The sequence below is a fragment of the Chenopodium album genome, chromosome 10, assembly GCF_948465745.1.
Source record: "Chenopodium album chromosome 10, dcCheAlbu1.1, whole genome shotgun sequence".
NCBI lineage: Eukaryota > Viridiplantae > Streptophyta > Magnoliopsida > Caryophyllales > Amaranthaceae > Chenopodium > Chenopodium album.
In genome coordinates, this window is record NC_137843.1 from 52984541 (window position 1) to 53003340 (window position 18800).

At 35.6% G+C, this 18800-nt stretch overlaps 3 protein-coding genes and 1 pseudogene across 4 annotated transcripts; 3 read left to right on the forward strand and 1 right to left on the reverse strand.

Annotated features, from left to right (window-relative positions):
• The first annotated feature begins 1739 nt into the window (after positions 1 to 1739).
• LOC145565391 (uncharacterized) lies at positions 1740 to 3804 on the forward strand. Its single transcript, XM_081625413.1, has 3 exons — positions 1740 to 2517; positions 2600 to 2947; positions 3293 to 3804. Exons 1-3 carry the CDS (start codon positions 1740 to 1742, stop codon positions 3802 to 3804), a joined length of 1638 nt encoding a protein of 545 aa, XP_081481539.1.
• A 1537-nt stretch (positions 3805 to 5341) lies between these two features.
• LOC145565392 (metalloendoproteinase 5-MMP pseudogene) lies at positions 5342 to 7164 on the forward strand (annotated as a pseudogene).
• Positions 7165 to 7931: 767 nt separating this feature from the next.
• Positions 7932 to 9536, reverse strand: LOC145565393 (BTB/POZ domain-containing protein At3g03510-like; the record flags this gene model as incomplete). The annotated part of the gene is made up of 1 exon (XM_081625414.1): positions 7932 to 9536. A coding segment is annotated over one exon (1605 nt), but the record flags the coding sequence as incomplete, so codon positions are not given.
• A 6566-nt stretch (positions 9537 to 16102) lies between these two features.
• LOC145564098 (uncharacterized) lies at positions 16103 to 18320 on the forward strand. Of its 2 annotated transcripts, none has more exons than XM_081624440.1 (8): positions 16103 to 16681; positions 16772 to 16912; positions 16995 to 17069; positions 17160 to 17395; positions 17481 to 17529; positions 17608 to 17781; positions 17859 to 17987; positions 18084 to 18320. In XM_081624440.1, the coding sequence occupies exons 1-8, from the start codon at positions 16277 to 16279 to the stop codon at positions 18168 to 18170; spliced, it is 1296 nt and encodes a 431-aa protein (XP_081480566.1). In that variant the 5' UTR covers positions 16103 to 16276; the 3' UTR covers positions 18171 to 18320. The 2 variants fall into 2 exon arrangements, with proteins under 2 accessions (XP_081480566.1, XP_081480567.1); XM_081624441.1 differs by having other exon boundaries at positions 17865 to 17987.
• The last annotated feature ends 480 nt before the right edge of the window (positions 18321 to 18800 follow it).

The following is an 18800-nucleotide window of genomic DNA, read 5'->3' on the forward strand; positions in this document are numbered from 1 at the left end:
TATAATCCTGTAAAATAAATATTTAATATTAATAATAAAAATAAAATAAAAACCTTCAAAACCCCTCCAAATCCTCGACTTTTGATCAAACTCTCACTTCACTCTGTTCTTAGGTCATCTGAGACGATCATCCCAACCTAAAAACCGTAGATTTTCCCCCCAATGTTAGTATCAAAGGTGGTTCCTTTCATCGGAATTCCACTTGTGACTGGAGGTTATAGGAGCTGATCAAATTTAGATGTAGAGAAGAGCGGGTAGTTGCAAGTTTGTGTTCATCAACCAAAAAACAAAACTTTCAAGTTTTCAGGTGAGTGTAACCTTAAATTATGTTGTTTTGATTGAATTTGTGTTGATTATTTGGCCGGAATTCCCTTTACGCAATTGGGTTTAGGGATTGAATGATTTTTGCTAGAAATTCTAGGGTTTAGATCGTGTTTTAAGTTTAGGGCTTTAATTTTTGTGAAATGTATGTGTTTGTTTGTTGAATGTGATTATATTGTATTTATTTTTATATTGGTTTGTATAATTGCAGAATGGGTGAAAGGTTGTTGAAATTGAATTTTCTGGGTAACTGTGTTGATATTGAGATTGATGATGTCGATCGATGCTTGCTTATAGATGTCATTAATGAAATGGTTGATAAATTTAGCTCTAGAGGTTATGAACTTCCCAAATATCCTGTGCTTAATTATTATACTGCTGGGAAAAGCCATAGACTAACTGATGATAAAACACTAATGAAGATGTTTGAGGTAGTTGATGAAGCTAGGATATATATATGGATTGGGTGTTTAGAGAAACCCAATTTGATATGGAAATTAGCTGAGAAGGTTAGGGTGGGTAATACTGGTGACAAAGCTGTTGAATCTGGACCATCAAAACCCCCATTACCTAAGCTACCTGTCAAAAGGGCCAAGCCCAATGAATCCAAAAAGGCCCAAATTTCAGAGTCACTTAACACACATAACTCCCCACCATATGTTGATACTTCCTTTAACAATCCTAGGAGGAGAAGCCCAAGAATTAGTTCTCCTGAATCAGCTCAACCTTCCTTAGACAAATCTCCTTCCCAATCCCAGATGGTCCCTACTATTACAAGCCCAAGAAGAAGCCCTAGGTTCAGCCAATCTTTGAGCAACCATCCAAGTTTGGGTTTGACCCAATCAGATTCCACCTTGACCCAAAATGATCATATTTTGTCCCAAATTCCTACCTTACAATCTCAATCTAACCCTGTGCAAAACCTTGGTCTAAAGCCTGTTTCATTCCCATATGGTAAAAAAATCCCTAAGGCAACACTAAAAGGGAAGGGTATGTGGGTGCCACCTGTTCCTAAGCTAAGTACTAACACTGCTAATGAGGTTGATGTACCAGGTATGACAATAAGAAAAAGGACTAGGGCTAGGCTTGAATCTGATAATTCTTGTATGGGTGATGAGGGTATTGGTGCTTTAACTGAAAGTGGTTCAGATAGTGATGGTGAGTATCAACCTGATGGAATTGATGATGTACAGTCTGGCAGTGATGGTAGTATGGAGTATGAGGAGGGTGACATTAATGAGTTATTGAATCAAAATTATGTTGATGGTGGGTGGGAACCATTTAGGACAAGTGAATGGGATTGTGAAGATGAGTCTTACATGAGTAGGCTGTATATGAATGGTGAAGTGTTTGAGGAAGCCAAGTTTGGTAGAATTAAGTTGAAGCTATGGTAGTTGTTTGTAGACAAGGAGCATTTTATGGATGTGTTGAGAGATTTCTGTATACAGGAGGGATTTGCATTAGTGGTGAGGAGGGCAGACAACTACAGATACACTGCAGAGTGTGCAGATGAAAGGTGCCATTGGAGGATTCATGCAGCTAGGTTAGTTGATAATCACACATGGGCTATCAAGAAGATAAAAAAAAGCCATTCCTGTGACTTGAACCTAGTTAATAACCCTATGTGCAACTGTGAATGGGCTGCAACTAAGCTACTTGAGGATATAAGAGCTAATCCTGACATTAAGGGGAAGACTTTGAATGCATTGTTGTGGGAGAGATATGGGCTGAGTATGGCCACATCAACCATTTACAGAATGAAAGGGATAGCAATGAAGATAATTCAAGGGGGGCATGATGAATCATACACACATTTGCCCAAGTATTGTGAACTGTTGAAGGGAGCAAATCCAGGTTCGGTTGCATTTTGTTGTTGGTCTACTCTCCCTGAGCCTGAGAGATCATTGCAATTCTCATCTATTTTTATCAGTTTTGCTGCACAATTTAGGGGTTTAATTAGTGGTTGCAGGGGGTTAATAGGTGTGGATGGGTGTCATTTAAAGGGAAACTATGGTGGCATCTTGTTGTCTGTTGTTTCCCTAGATGGCAACAATGAAATATTTCCAGTGGCGGTGGCTATCGTGGATTCTGAAAACAAGACAAGTTGGACTTGGTTCTTTCACCATTTGAAACAAATTCTGACTACAGATGGGAGAAATGACTGGACTATAATGTCCGATAGGCAGAAGGTGAAATGTGCAAACTTTACCACTTATTTTAAGTTAGAGGTGACTGCATATTGTTTATTTAACTTAAACTTTGATTATACATGAAATAGACCCATCTTTGGATGCAATTTGGCCCAAGGTTCCAAGGAGATATTGTGCCACACACCTTTGCAAGAACTTTAAGAAGGATTATCCAAGGCTATTAATGCATAAGTTATTTTGGGGTGTCACCAATGCTTATTCTGACTACACATTTAGGAAGGCAATGACTCAAGTTCAGAAGCATGCTGGATATGGAGCAGTGAAGTGGTTTCAAGAAATAGGTCAACTTGAGAGGTGGACTAGATGGATGTTTGACCCCAATTTGAAAAGTGATGAAAACACCAACAATTTTGTGGAGTCTTTTAATAGTACAATTGGGGTTGATAGAAATTACCCTGTTTTAATATTATTAGAAGGTAATTACTGATGTTCTTTAACTTGATATGTTAGGATACTTTAAAGTGCAATTGAAGCTAATGTAAGTTTGTGTTATATGATCAAGTGTCAGAAGAATAGCCATGGTCAGACATGCCACCAGACAACAGCTTGCAGACCATTGGCAAGAAGGCATTTGTCCAAGCATAAGGCATAGACTGAGGGTTCTGACAAAGGACAGTAGGGTGTGTCAAGCCTACCCTTCTGGTAGAGGGAATTATGAAATCCATGATGGGAGAGCTAGGTACCAGTGTCCATAACAGCAAGAACATGTGTATGTGGGAGATGGCAATTTACTGGCATCCCATGTAAACATGGAATCAAAGCCATTTTGCACGAAGGGAAAGATCCAGCTGACTATGTCAGTGACTGGTTCAGTGTAGCCAGGTACAAACAAGCTTATAGTGGTAACATTTTGCCTATTCCAGATCAGGACCAATGGCCACATATAGATGGTGTTCCTACCCTAATACCTCTAAAACTGAAGAGAAGCATTGGAAGACCCTCAAGGAATAGGAGGAGAGAAGAAGGGGAGCAAAGAAAAGGCAAAAGGAGTACAACTGTCCAATGCAGCAACTGCAAAGCATTTGGACACAACACTCAAACCTGCAAGGGTGGTCCTACTGTCAGGGAGGTTGCTGAACAACAAGGTAAATCAGTGCCAAAAAAGAGTGATAAAAAAGGGAATAAAGCACAACCACAAGCCAACACTGATCTTGATTTTGCACTAATTGAAAGGATGATTCAAGGTGCATCAGGAAATGGTGGTGCAGCAGGATATGTTGGTGCATCAAGCCACAACCAAACTCAGCATGGTGGTTTTGAATCAGGACAATAATTTCTCAGGCTAAGTGTTGATGTATTTTTTTGGGGCAAGACGAATGTAATTTTTTGGGGCTGAAAATGGTTGTAATTAATTATACTTGTTGTATTTTTTTGGGTCAAACTATGTTAGCTTTTGGCAGGCATTATTTTGGGAGTACACTGATTAGTCAGGTCATTTTTTTGTCACAAACAATTTGTGTGTGATGCATGCAATGATCAGTCAGCTTGCTGTATATTGTAACTGATTTCAATTGCTATAATTTATGTCATTTATGTAGTTTCAATTGCTGACTGATATATTTAAACACAAATTGTAACACCACATCTTTATTCATACTTTTAAAAGATCTTACAGCATGATACCACACAAATTAACCTACCTAATTAAAAAAACCAAAAAAAAAAAAAAAAAAACCTTACATTTTCTTTACAATAACAACCAACACAAAGATAACCACCCCAAATTTAATCAACCCCAATTTGAAGGCACCCTCAACAACTTTGCTCCTTAACTCTGCTATTTCATGCTTCAACTCCATTAACGCAACAATGTCAGATCTACCACCACCCACACCTTGTACACGCTGTCCTCTCCAAACCATGGTTTCAGGCCCCACCCATTCGAAAAATTTACAGAAATCGCACCTCCAATATGCCTTCCTAGGGTTTCTCGTTGAAGAAGAAACGTGCAACTTGCAATCCAAAGGAGGCCTGCAATTGCATTTGGGGCTGATAAAATCCCATTCACTGGTTGAATGAAATGAAGACCTAGAGTTCTCCATTTAATAGAAGAAAAATGGAGAAGAAGAGGACGGGAGTAGACCACATAAGAAATGAACCAGGAAGATCCTTATATAAACCCTAACAATTTTGGGCGGGAAAATTGCCTCCATACTACAACAATTAACTGTTAAACACAGTCCTAACGACGAGTTAACATTTAGGTTACTGTACATTAAAAAATGTGAGGTGGAGGGTACAGCTGGTAATTTTCAAAAAGCATGGGTACAACTTAGAATTTTAAGAACCTGAGGGGTATAGCTTAGAAAAACCCTATCCTTTTTGATAACCCAATTTTAAAAAAATCTATCAAAAAAAATAATAAAAAAAATTAACAGTAACAAAGTTCCTTGATGGAAAAGTTTTTTCTGAGATGATGACATGTGTATTATGGGGATAATGATGTGGATTATTTTAATATTTAGATATTGATTGATAGAACAGTTATCCATAAAGAGCTAAGAATGTTAAAATATATTCTAGCTAGGAGGATTCTGTGCAAAGATATATAGAATGAATAGAATTTTCTCATACAATGAACTAATGAAATTCAGGAAGATATTGAACTAAATACATGCATGAAATCTGTAAGAATAAATTATGGGGTGATATTGTGATAATATCAATTAAGTCAAATATAATATTTGGCAATATTATTAATACGAGAGTCATGATTTACACGCCTATAAGTACCATAGTTTGTTAATCTCTCAATTAAACAAATTAATTAATCATAGAATAATAACTAGTTACATTTTCTCTCACAAAATATGGCAATTAAAGAATACCTTCTATTAGCAACTTTCTTGTTGCTCCTTACTTTGGTTCCATTCACAACCCAGTCGAAACCGAACGCTAACCCTTTCGGCTTCCTAAAGAGCTTAGAAGGTTGCAAGAAGGGCCAAAATGTAGATGGTCTTCACCAGCTTAAAATGTACCTCACAAAATTTGGGTACCTCAAAAACCATCATGTTTCCCAAAATGAGGTAACTACTAGCTTGACTATTAAAGAAGATAATAAATTATTCGATGAGAGCCTTGAGAAGGCAATCAAAACGTACCAAAGGAATTACAGGCTAAATATAACAGGACATTTGGATGGTGCCACAGTAAAACAGATGATGAAACCTCGGTATGTTGTGTTTCAATATTTCTAGAAACTCTAAGGTAACACTAGCTAGCGTTAGGCCCGTTAGCGTCACTTACTTTCATATTAACAGAAATTAAAGATCAAATTCAATTGTAACTGCATGTATGTGGTAATATGACCCGGTAGTAGGCACATATACGTAATTTACTTATTTTGAATATACACATATTAGACAAAAAAATAATATTAAATTAAATAAAATTAAAATAAATAAATAAATAGACCTTAACTTAAATCATATACGAAGTATACATCAAAAATATATTTCGTATATTTATTCTTAATTTTTTAGTTGAAATAAAGTGATGTAAAATTTGTATGCCGACTTTTGATAAGTACCTCAATTGACTTTAATTCACCTGAATTTATAATGAAATGAAGTTCTTAAATTTTACTCCCTCCGTATTTTAATAAGCATTACACTTATTAAATCCGGTTGTGTTTTAATAAGTGTTACACTTTTTTTTTTTGGCAAAAAACTCCCTTTAAATAGTACATATCTCTCCTCTCATGGTCCTCACCTAAACCCACTACTATCTCTTATTATATTTTATTTAGGTCAATTAAATTGTCTAAAACTATATGTCGGTCAAACTGTAACACTTATTAAAATAAGGAGGGAGTAATAACCTTGACTTTTACCTTATGTTTACGCATTTTTGGACTTTATCTTTATCAGCATTTAATAGCCTGGAAATTTTTTATATAAGTTGAAACTTTACACCCATAATTGTATATACGAAGTACATCTTGCTACTTAGTATAATTGTAATTTCGCGGAATTATTTCTGTATTTTCCTTAAAAAAAGTTTAATTTACGCGTTCTCCATACATTTACTTTGTCTAATTAACTTGGATGATTCATATATATACCGTAGATGTGGGTGTGCGGACATTGTCAACGGTAGGAATACAATGCAACACAGAGACAACAAAACATCCTTGTATGTACTTAAAGGGAGGAAGTGGCCACCCTCAAAGTACGAACTAACGTTCCAAATCCTGTCCAAGACCCTCGTACCCGGAGCCGGGAACATGACAGTCGTAGTAACTGCTGCATTGAACAAATGGTCACAGGTTAGCCCGTTTCTGTTTCAGGAAGTGCCTGAGGACAGCAAGTCCAATTTGGTTTTCGGGTTTTTCAATGGCGATCACGGGGATGGACGCCCGTTTGACGGTCCACTAGGAGTATTGGCTCATGCAATTTATCCTGAAGATGGGCGGTCACATTATGATGCAACGGAGGAATGGAGCGAAGACCCGGGACCAAATCAATTTGATCTAAACTCCGTTGTGCTACATGAAATCGGTCACCTTCTCGGACTTGCCCATAGTGCAGACCCAAGTGCTGTGATGCATCCGGGTATTGCATTTGGCGAAAGGCGGAGAGAGCTCCAACCAGACGATATTCAAGGCATTCAAGCCTTATATGGCCCAAACTAAAAGGAGTTGGTGCTTATTTATGCAATAAGCATGCCAAAGAACAAATGACGACTAATAAGGTCTAAATAAACATGCATGCGTTGTAAATATTTGGAGATGAAATAGTGCTATCAAAAACGTTGCAATCGAATTTAAAATATCATGTATATATCATGTCTATTATAGACACACCCTAAGTGCTTTACCATTGTTTTTCTTAAAAAAAATAGCAAGAGAAATTATAAGTTTATTGACATGGTTTTATATCAATAAAGACAATAATTTAAGAGCAAATAGCTATTGTAGTACTTTCACTACTTTGTATATACCTTCATTTTCATTACACCATTCTTTGTTCTAATAGGTAGACTTGCATATAAAATTGAAAAATGAAACAAATAAAACAATGTGTGAGAAAAAATGTTAACACATACACTGAGTTCATTTTATATTTGTATACTACGAAAATACTAACCATAATGAGGAAACGAGTTTTAAATCTGCTGCTAGAGTACCTAACTTTCATTCACACATCTAAGTGTACTGAGTACATATTACATTGATCATATTCCAAAATTAGAGTACTCTAAAGAGTCAAAACCCATTTTTTTCAACTATAACCATATATATAAACTTTTTAAAAAAAAATAAATAATCCGAACTATAACTTGGTTAGTAATGACAATAACAAATTCAAAACACGAAAATAAGTTTATCCAAATTATACAAAAAACCTCAGTTTCACTGGCAGATTAAAACTATAGCACAATTTAATCACTAAATTGCTCCTAATTTCTTTTCTTCTTCTTGTTACTCTTAGTAGTTTGGCAATTGCAATCAAACATAGTTTCATAATCACTACTTCCCATACATCCTAACTTTCTCTTCATTCCCTTCCAAAAGCCCACCTTCTTTTTACCTTTTTTCACACAACAATTCCTTTCACATCTTTCCTTAATCTCTTGCCTCTCTTCATCATCATCGTTATCATCCCACTCCTCTTCCCCGACTTGCTTAATCTCTTCGCTTATTCGCCTTTGGCTTCCTTCTTCTACATTACTAGTACTATTACTACAACTCCCTCCTACAGCTTTACTAATGTTATCCCTTAGTTGAAGCTGTGACACAAACAAGACTTGTACAACCACTCTCAATGGTAACCTTCGATTTAAGGCCGCGTGATTACATGCTTGTGATGACATCTTTTGAAAGTCCAAGACCCTACAAACTTCTTCCCTTTCTAACTCACTCAACTCCGTGTGTTTATCCAAGTACGTGTCCACTGCCCTATAAATCCCATCCGAGTAACGGTAAGTCCCTACATTTGATGTCGAACTTGCCATCTCCGCCACCTCAGTGAAACTCTTAGCATCCATATTCCTCTTCTTAGCTACCTCCAACAAGTACTCTTCCATGAGCTCCGCCACTGCCACCAAACTCGAAGAATCAGGGTCCGTAAAATTCTCATAAAACCCCTTTAGTACCCTTTTTAGGCTCTCTATATCGAGGTCTAAGGCAAGGAGATCCTCTGGTGTAGCACGATACAACTCCTTACCTATTCGAATTTCCAAGGAAGCCACACAATCTGAGCTCGCCTTTAAGGATGTTGCCAATTCATGCATCTCGAACAGGAGAGTGTAAGGGTAGAGAGGATATTTGTTACTAATTGTACAAGTAGGCAAAAGTCTCTCTATTAACTCAATTGCTTCACTATCATCAGCATGTTTCTTGAGGTAACGAAATAGGGACCCGGCGATGTTCTCTTGAGGAACCTGTCGTTGTACCATCGTCTCGACGATTGGCTTGTACATCTTCACCGGCAATGAGGTTATATCTTTCGTTGAAGTATCAGAATCTGATGAAGCAGTAGAATGATCACCTTCAGAAAAGAGCTTCCTCCTTGTTACATTACTATTACTACTAATGGGCCTGTTGTTATTTATATTGTTGGTGTACTCACTCATAATGGGTTGGGCCAGGATATTTGGGTCAGATAAAACATGGGCTGTGAGGGCCCCTATACAAAAATCCAAAAGCCCAATCTCAACGGCCTGCTGGAATGTGGGCCCCTGTGATGCTCTTAAAGATCTTATTGTTTGGTCCCAACTTGGAAGAATTTTTTGTTTCAAGAATAAAATGGCATTATTGAGTAAGTTGTTAGGGCAGTGAGTTTCGGTCATCTTGAGATGGTTAGAGAGGCAAATGAGGGATATGATGTTGTCGCTTGTCATTTCGACATGGAGTCCATGGCAAAATCTTGCTATGAGCTCTAAGGCCTCGGGTTCTGATGGTATTTCATTGAAGAAGACCAAGAGGTCTTCAAAGGGGTTGTTTTCGAGTAAGGAAGCTATTGTGGCCGATTTTGTGGCTAGAAGTCCCTGAAAATAGTCCAAAATAATTCACAAAATTTTTTCAAATAATGAGTTATATTTTCATTTAATTTTTTTATCAAAAAACATGGTGAAGAATGCTTACTTTGTCCAACTTGAAGGGGGTATTACACACTAATAGACGATTATTTGGTGGCATTGTATGTTTGGAACACCTGAAAATTGATCATGAAAGATTGATTAATTTCATGTTATTGTAGTTTCATTATTCTAGATTTTAGAATATAATGAAAAAAAAATAAATTATAATACCTAGACGATGAATCTTTGGTTCTAGCTAGAGTCATCTTGTATACTTCTATGTAACTTGTGCTGTTGTGCACCCTTGAAGCAGATTGTGCTGCTGATTCGTTATGATCATACAAATTTTTTGAAACTTTCTTTTCTCATACAAAAAGCAATACCATTATTGTTAGTTTTTTTTTTCCCATAAAAATGACTAGAACATATATATATATATATATATATATATATATATATATATATATATATATATATATATATATATATATATATATAATAAAAAATAAATAATAAAAATAAATAATAATAATAACCGAAATAGTCTACTGAGAATTTGAGATGAATCAATTACAAGGTAATTTAATTAGTAATGGCAAAGACGTCATGTCGCCATCAACATATAATCTTATTCACATTTGAGAAATAGAAACATATATAATCTTCCCAAATTAAAAACCCTACAATATTAAACAAAATTAATTAGTAAATTGATTAGTACTAAAACCATATCCCTGATTCGTTAACTTAAATAATTTTTTTCCCATCAAATGCACCTCCATTAATGTGTAAATCAACTATAATTTTATATTTCATCTGTTTATTTCAATTGTCACAATTACTAGTAATCGGAATTCCACATTTATATCTTTGGTTGTATTTTGATAAATTTCTTTTTGAAAAAGAACAATATTAAAATTAAATCGATCATATTTATAAATGCTCTATATCAATTTATAAATCACAAAAAAAAAAATTGATCAAACATATATGTGAACAATGTAAAAGTTCAAATTGTTCAATAAATAAATGACATATAAAATACAGTTTAGATATACCGACATTAGAAAATTAAAATGCTATAAGTATTCATAAAATTAACACAATTGTAAAATATTTGAGAAAGTATAAGCAAATTAAATGGGATAACTATGTACTGTATACATACCTTAAAAATGGAAATGATAAATTGCTGAATATTAATAATGAGGAGAGAGAAAGGGCAGTTTTTCTTGCGTAAATGAGTGATTATGGCTGCCTGCTACAGTAATGCTAATAACCTATGAGAACAGTGGGAGAGATACCAGCCGCTGGCACTTTTCTTGTTACATAGAATTAGGAAGTGGTTGTTACCTAGCCAATTTTAACGTTTGAACTTTGAATTTGTTGCTATGAACTTTTCATTTTAATTATTCTTTTTGTCCCTAAATATATTTCAAATAAACTACTTCATTTTTTTTTTACAAATGCAACGATATAACCCAACTGAGGCTATACCTATTATCTATCAGAGCAACTCTAATGACAAGCTAATTGTCAAATTAGCTTGTCATGCCACATAAGATTTCAAGCTAATTATGTTTGTAGCTAGTTTGATCCCCAATGGCTAGCTATTAGCTTACTATTTAAATTATTAATTTATTATTTTTATTTTAATTACTAATTGACTTTTAGCATTTTCTTTTTGGCAAGTTTTATTTCAAGCAAATTAGCTTGGCAAAGCTAATTTGCTTGACTAAGTTAATTACATATTTTTGCTCCAATGGTCAAGCTAGTAACTAGGGAATATTTAAAATTGCAAGCAAGTCCCTAACTACAACCATTGGAGTTGCTCTCAATCTTATTGTACATTTGTACGTACTATGAGTCTATGAGTATTTCACTAGACAATACTAGGGGTGAAAGTGATATGGACAAAAACCAAAAACCGAACCAAACCAAACCGAATTAGAAATTCGGTTTGGTTTTTTCGGTTTTCGGTTTGGATCAGTTCCAAAAAATTGAAATCGAAATATTTCGGTTTGGGCTTTCAAAGACCGAAAACCGAAATCTAAACCGAATTTTTAAAGCCCAAAGATTCTCAGCCCATATATCCCCTACATATATATAGCAAAACCCTAATTTTTTACTTCCCCTCTTTCACTCTTCTCAGTTCTCATTTCCGCGGCCTTCCTTTGTTCCTCACCAAAACCCTAATCCTCCATTCCTCCTTCAACACCTCACTCACTCAGGCCACATCCTCACTAACTCCAATAACCACCTTCCACAGTACGTATCTCACCACCACCTTCCTTAGTTCGACAGTTCGTGTTTGTGCTCCCTCAAGTCACGGTTTCTCAAAGCCGCTCGTGTTCCGGTGTTCGTCATCACCACGACACCACCTCCCTCAGTCCGGTCACCACCTCCATCACTCCTTCAGTCACGGTTTGTCACCTTATTCCACCATTACTCGTGTTCATCGCCGCTCGTGTTCACCGCCACTCGTGTTCGTATTCAATCACCACCACCACAAATTTTGTGGGTTATCCTTGATTTTTTTTAATTATCTTTTATATAATCTATAGTTGTAGATGTTAATATTGTAATCAATACAATTTATTAATTATTATAGTTGCGTTAGTGTATTACTTCTTTTTTTTACTATTTTTTTTTTGTAGATCTATTCATTATAAATTTGACTGTTTTTTTAAAAAAATTTATTTTTCTTCAACAATCTGGAAAAATCCCCTTAAAAGTTCAGTTTTCGGTTTGGAACAGAATTAGATTTTTAAATTTCGGTTTGGTTGGTTCGGTTTCAAATCTACTTCGGTTTGGATTCGTTTTGAAAAATTAAAAACCGAATTACTCCCTCCGTGTTTTTTAAGTGTTACACTTACCAAATCTGGCCGTGTTTTAATAAGTGTTACACTTCTTTTTTGGCAAAAAACTACATTAAAATATTATATCTCTCTCTTCTCATGTCCCCACTCAAACCCACTACTACTTTTTTTTTATTATATCTCTCCTCTCACATTCCTTACTTTTCAATAAACTATTAACTCCACTATCTTTCTTTTACAATTTTTTAATACTCCAACTACCCCACTTAGCTTTTATTTTATTTAAGTCAATTAAATTGCCTAAAACTATGTGCCGGTCAAACTGTAACACTTAAAAAACACAGAGGGAGTAATTCGGTTTGGATTCGATTTGGGTCAAAATCCAAACCGAATACCGAACTTTCACCCCTAGACAATACAACTGTATCACATTCTCTAAAAAAAGGAGGGGGTCAAAAATCTATTAAATGAGTAATTTTATTTTAGTTGTTACTCCCTTCATATTTTATTACTTGATCCATTATTTCTTCAAACAAAGAGTTTTAGATGGAATAAAAGAAATTACTACCTCTATTTCATATTATTTCCAATGATTTGACATAAGGTGTGAGTAGAAAATGTCTAATTGTTGCAAATAATATAAAACGGAGGTAATACTATAATGGAAAATTTGTCAAAAAAAAAAAACCTTTTAAAAGTACCATTTTGCGGAAAAAAAAAACTTTTAAAAATTTTTTGTTAAAAAAAAACACTACGTTCATTTTTTATGCGAGAGGAAACGTATTTCCATAATTACCCTCTAATTAACTTAATTACACTCTAATTTCCTCTCATTTCTTCGAATTAACCTCTAACCCACCACATTACTAAATAAATAGATTTAGCGCCTGTTCATTTTAGCTTAATTTCAGTTCAGTTTAGCTCCAATCAGTTCAGTTCAGCTCTAATCAGTCCAGTTCAGTTCATCCTAATTTCCTTCTCTCATAAAATATTCATTTAAGCTTAATTCAGTTCAGCTCCAATCACTTCATTTCAGTTCAATTTAGTTCGGCTCCAACCATTTCAATTCAGTTTAGTAAATGTGAACAGGCCCTTAATTTATACATTAATAAAACCACCATTTCCAACCAACCACCCCTTCCCCTTCCTCCACCCTTTCCCCCTCCCTTGGCAGCAACCCCCTCCCCAACTACCGGACCTGCCGCCCAGATCTCCCCCACCTTCAGGCTTTAGCGACCTACCTACACCGCCGGCTGACCCTCCCTTTTTCCCACCAGTGACCACCACCTCCTTGATTTTGAAAAACCCTAGAAAATCAATATGAGGATTTTTAAATTTATGCATCTTGCTTTCAATTGATACTTGTTTTGACTTTGATTGTGTATGTATGTGATGGTAGGGTGATTTAGTAGCAAAATTGCAATTGATTTGGACTTGATTTGAACACACTTGAGTAAATAAGAGCCAAAAGAGAGGTGGTGGTTGCCGACGAGAATAAAGGGAAAGGGAGGGTCAGCCGGCGGTGGAGGTAGGTTGTCGGAGGTGGGGGGATCTAGGCAACGGGTTCGGTGGGGGGGAGGGGGTTGCTGCCAAGGGAGGGGGAAAGGGAGTAGGAAGGGGGGGTTGGTTGGTGGTTGGTGGTTTTTTTTTTTTTTTTTTTTGGTGGTGGTGGTGTTTTTATATATAAATTAACTCTAATCATTTAGTAAACTAGTATGTACCCCGGGTAATGCCCCGGATTCCCTCCGCAAGTTAGCAATACATATCCTTATGTTTTAAAAGTCCTTATTACATTAATTGGCTACTTATAAAGTAATAATTATTTTCTAAAAAACATTATGCACTAATGTCTAAATCTATCCATGTTTGAAACATTTGTAGCTTTAAATGTTCATATATAATTAAATGAGTAACTTAATTTTACAGTCTCGTTGACATTTAACAATTTGAACTCCTAGACTTTATTCAAATCCCTTAGTTCGTAAGTAAGTCTTTGACTCTTAGACTTTTAGGATTTCTTTTTTTTTTTTTTTTTTTTAAAGACAATTACCTATTAAGCTAGAACTTTAATTCTGACAAAGGATACAAACATTGTTAATTGAATTTTAAAATAAATTTTTATCCATATGCCAAATTTTAAAACATATCATTGATACAAACATTGTTATATAAGAAGTGTATATCCCTTTTCATTTAAGATATTTTGACATAGGATACCATTAATTTTAGTAATAGCTCAATATATATATTATAAAAATATACACTATGTATGAGAAAAATATTTATGTTGTTCGAATTTTCTACTCATAGGTTAATAATCACTTGACTATCATACTTGTAAAATAGAAAATATAGTACTACTGCTTTTTAAATAAGCCTCAATCTGTTTATATAGTTTCCTCGTATTAATATATTCTTATATAAGTTGGATTAAAATCGCGAAATACAAGTTCAGCTCCGTGAGAAACAAAAAATGTTTCTCACAGGGGTAAAACTGTCAACAAAAATAAAGTGCAGGGCTGAACTAGTTATTTGATAAGGTGAATAAAATTTTAGTGGAGAAGGTCTGCTAAAGTTTGACTAACGGTGAAGAACGACTGTTAAACGAAGCTAATCGCATCAAGCCCTAGGAGAGAGAGTTGGCGAAACTCTGAGTACGAAGGGTGGAATGTCGACAATCGCAGGACATTGGAGCTGGATTTGAGTTCATAGGAGCTGGGGTTGGGGCGAATTTCGACAATTAGAGTTGACAGGAGCTGGTTTGGGTCGAATGGCGACAATTTGAGTTGAAAGGAGCTGTTTTGGGTCGAATTGCGACAATTTGAGTTGGAAGTGCTATTACTACACTTCAGTTCAAAGGAGGTGGTTTGTGGGTGGTTTGTGGCCAATTGAGACAATTTGTGTTCAAAGGAGCTGGTAAGTGGTCGAATTTCTGTCGGAATTTGATGTTGAGCTCGTTAGTATGTGTTCTGCTGTTATGTGGTTTAATTCCATATTGAAGTGTTTTGTAATCAATCTTGATCTTTTAATTCCAGAGTGAACTGTTTTGTTTTCAATTTTGATGATGAATCATATTTGCCTTTATCGATTCCAGACTGATTATATCGATTTATAATGTGATATGTCAAAATTGGATGTGATAGGTTTTTCCATTGATTTTGTTTTCTCAATTTTTGTAGATAATGTGCTCTGTCAAACATGAAAGAGAGATGTCATCAATGGTATATTAGAATTAAATTTAGCAGTTGTATTAACTTTAGCAGTGTAGGAATTATGTGCATAATTGGTCAATTACCTTGGTAACAGGGCCGAAATGGATTAGCAGATCCGTGGGGGAAAGTACTACCAACTGAAATTTTTTTGGTAAGGATGTATAAGGAGCGTTGTGTTGGATTCAAATATTGAATTTGTTATCTTAAGTATGGTGTTTTTTTGTAGGATGATCTTATTAGCGTAGGCGGTCAAGTTAAGAGAAAGGGTGAGGTAATAAAGAAGCAAGGGGAATTGTTTGGTAGGGTATGTGTCCCTACATTATTGCTGTGTTTGTTTTATCCTAGCTATGTTAAATATAGTGAGTGTGTTTCTTATAATTTTGTGTACCCTCCCTTTTGAATTGCAGCCTCCAAATATGAACTGTCGTATTGAGACCTTTTCTAGAATATGCCACACATTCGATGAGAGAAGAACTCGTTGGGTTAATGAAATGGGGTTTGGTGGGTTATTGTGTATTCCAAGCAACATACACTTACCTCGACAGTTAGGGTATTGGATAATGACTCGTATTGATCCTGTGAATAAGGTGCTTATTGCTCCGGATGGCAAACAATTTAGGCTAGCTGCTAATCAAGTGCATTGGGTATTAGGCATTCTAATAGGGGCCTTACTGTCCCCACTAGTAAATCGATGTCACCTATGTTGCATGATAAGGTTCTTAGCATCCAGGAAAAATACGGTCAACCATCTAAGACTAGGTCAAAGAAATTTGCAGGAAGGGTTTACACATCTATAGGCATACCTGTGAATTCCAAAATTATGGAACGGGTTGAGGGAAAATGGGAGGCGCATGAGGAGGAGGAATTTAAGACATTATTCTTGTTGTTGTCACTTGAAATGGTGTTATGTCCAACACAGTCTCCAAGGTTGGCCTGTGATTTGTTTCCTGCTCTTACCTGTGCAATGAATGCCTCTCATTACAATTGGTGTGAGTTGGTGTTGAATAAGTTGATGGAGAGTGTTGCCAGTTTTGCAAGGCGTTTTTATTCCACTGGTGTAGCCGGCGGATGTGGTGGCTGTACAATATTTGCTGTGGTATGTAACTCAAATTTCAAAACAAGACAATCTAATTTGTGTATTGTGATGATGTTTTTATTCATATTTCATATTTGATGGTTGTGATAGGTATTTTATCTGGACAAGTTAAACCAGTTTCCTGTGCAATGGGGTGAATTTCCTAGAGTTAAGGTGTGGAACATGAATAAGATTGGTGTTGTTGTTAAGCGTGATCGGTTTGCAATCGGAGGTGATTATGGAAAGTTAGGGGTTAGTGTACAATTTCTGTTAAAGGATATCTTTGGTTGTTTTCAGCATTGTGGTTTGTGATTATGTGCTTTAATTGTTGTAGAGTTTAGATGTAGCATATGGCGAGAATCATCCCAAGGATGCTAGGGATAGCAATGGCCCTGTGTCTATGACTCAGGTATATTAATTGTTTTTTTTGCAACTTGGCTTGCATGTTGTGAATGTCCTTAATTGTGATGTAGTTGTATATTGTGAATTTCCATTTTAGGGTGTTATTCATGAGTTTGTTCAACCTCCCGGCTTGGATAACACGAGGCGGAGGCGTGGTGCTCCAAAGAACTCAATTTTAAATCAAGTAAAACGGAATAAACGTCGACGTAGATCGTCCTCTGAAGCAGGCTCTCTGTCTCCAAATCCAAGCAATTCCAATACTCAACCGCCTTGTAATGAAGAACCTAGCCGTTGTCATGCAATTTCTGCTCTTGATGCCGGTTCAATGAATTGGTATGAAACCATGCTTGTTATTATTTTTCAGGTGTTTTGTTTTTGCAATTAGCTGATTTTGCTCTCCTCTGTTCATCAATTGAAGGACCATTTCTTCAGATTTGGAGTGCCTATTAACTCGACTCCTTACATGGGTAATGTTTATGAAAACTCAATGTTAATAATTCTTTATTATTTTTACATGTCCATCGCACTTATGGCTTTGTAAACAGTTTCATGATGTGTGTTGGATGGGGTTATGCGACGGTCGTAATCTTGTGAGAATGGCTGCTAGTACGCAAACTGAGGTGTTGTTCTGCGGTGGCGCAGATGGATTGCAACTGCTGCGGATTATGAATACCTTTATCCAATCTCCTACAAGTCAGTTTTTGGCACTCGTTATTCAGGTTAGTTAATTGGTTTTTTTTTTGTTTTTAGAAAATTCTTATGATTTGGGCTAATACGATTGAAACTTATGGACCAGACGCAGGACCGCGATGTTAGACGTACTTGTAATTGGCTTGTTGCTAAATCACTAAATGGAGAGCCTACTCAGTTATGTCTTTTGAGAGCTGACTATCCATCAACGTCCTATCATGTTGTAAAGAGCCGTGTAAGTCTGTTAATTGTTTCATGATGTGGCATAAAGGAAGATGATACGATATTTGAATGCATTATGAATTAATGAAGACTTGTGTTTTGTTTTCAGGGAGGCTCTGCAAAAGATTTTTATGCTGCTATTTATGATGAATGGTCCAAACATATTCCATGTGACGTTATTGTTCTAGCTAAATAAGGTCTTCCCCATATCCATTAATCTGATGGCATTTTTTATACTGGTTTTTTTTTTATAAAGTACAATGTGTAACTGTTGTTTGATTAACCATTACTGGGCTATGTGATGTAATGTACTCATAAATTGATAATTGGACTTGGTTTTTTTTCATCCTGTTTTTGTACTGGGTTACATATTTGGGCTGGCCCAGCTAAAAAATGTTGGACTAAGTTGAGCAGTTTCATTCAGTTTTTTTTTTTAAAAAAATTTTGACAAGTCGGTCAAAATTACTAAGACCAATTTGCAATCTTTTGTTTCTAATAAAAAAGAGCTCATTTTTAAAATAAGTAAAGGAGTCGTTTTTAAAATAAGTTAAGGACAAATAGTCTGACCTGTACTCATAAATTGATACTAGGATTTGTTTTTTTTTCATCCTGTTTTGTTCTTGGGTTACATATTTGGGCTGTCCCAGCTAAAAAATGTTGCACCAAATTGAGCAATTTAATTTAGTTTTTTTGTCTTTTAATTTTTGACAAGTCGGTCAAAATTACTAACACCAATTTGCAATCTTTAGTTTACTAATAAAAAAAGCTCATTTTTAAAATACGTAAAGGACTCAATTTTAAAATAGTTAAAGGACAAATAGTCTGA

Coding starts and splice junctions, on each gene's coding strand:
- LOC145565391 (XM_081625413.1), top strand. CDS start 1,740: ATGGATGTGTTGAGAGATTTCTGTATACAGGAGGGATTTGCATTAGTG. Junction 2,518..2,599: donor CGATAGGCAGAAGGTGAAAT/GTGCAAACTTTA, acceptor TACATGAAATAG/ACCCATCTTTGGATGCAATT. Junction 2,948..3,292: donor TGTTTTAATATTATTAGAAG/GTAATTACTGAT, acceptor ATGGAATCAAAG/CCATTTTGCACGAAGGGAAA.
- LOC145564098 (XM_081624440.1), top strand. CDS start 16,277: ATGTCACCTATGTTGCATGATAAGGTTCTTAGCATCCAGGAAAAATAC. Junction 17,070..17,159: donor GCCCTGTGTCTATGACTCAG/GTATATTAATTG, acceptor TTTCCATTTTAG/GGTGTTATTCATGAGTTTGT. Junction 17,396..17,480: donor GATGCCGGTTCAATGAATTG/GTATGAAACCAT, acceptor CATCAATTGAAG/GACCATTTCTTCAGATTTGG.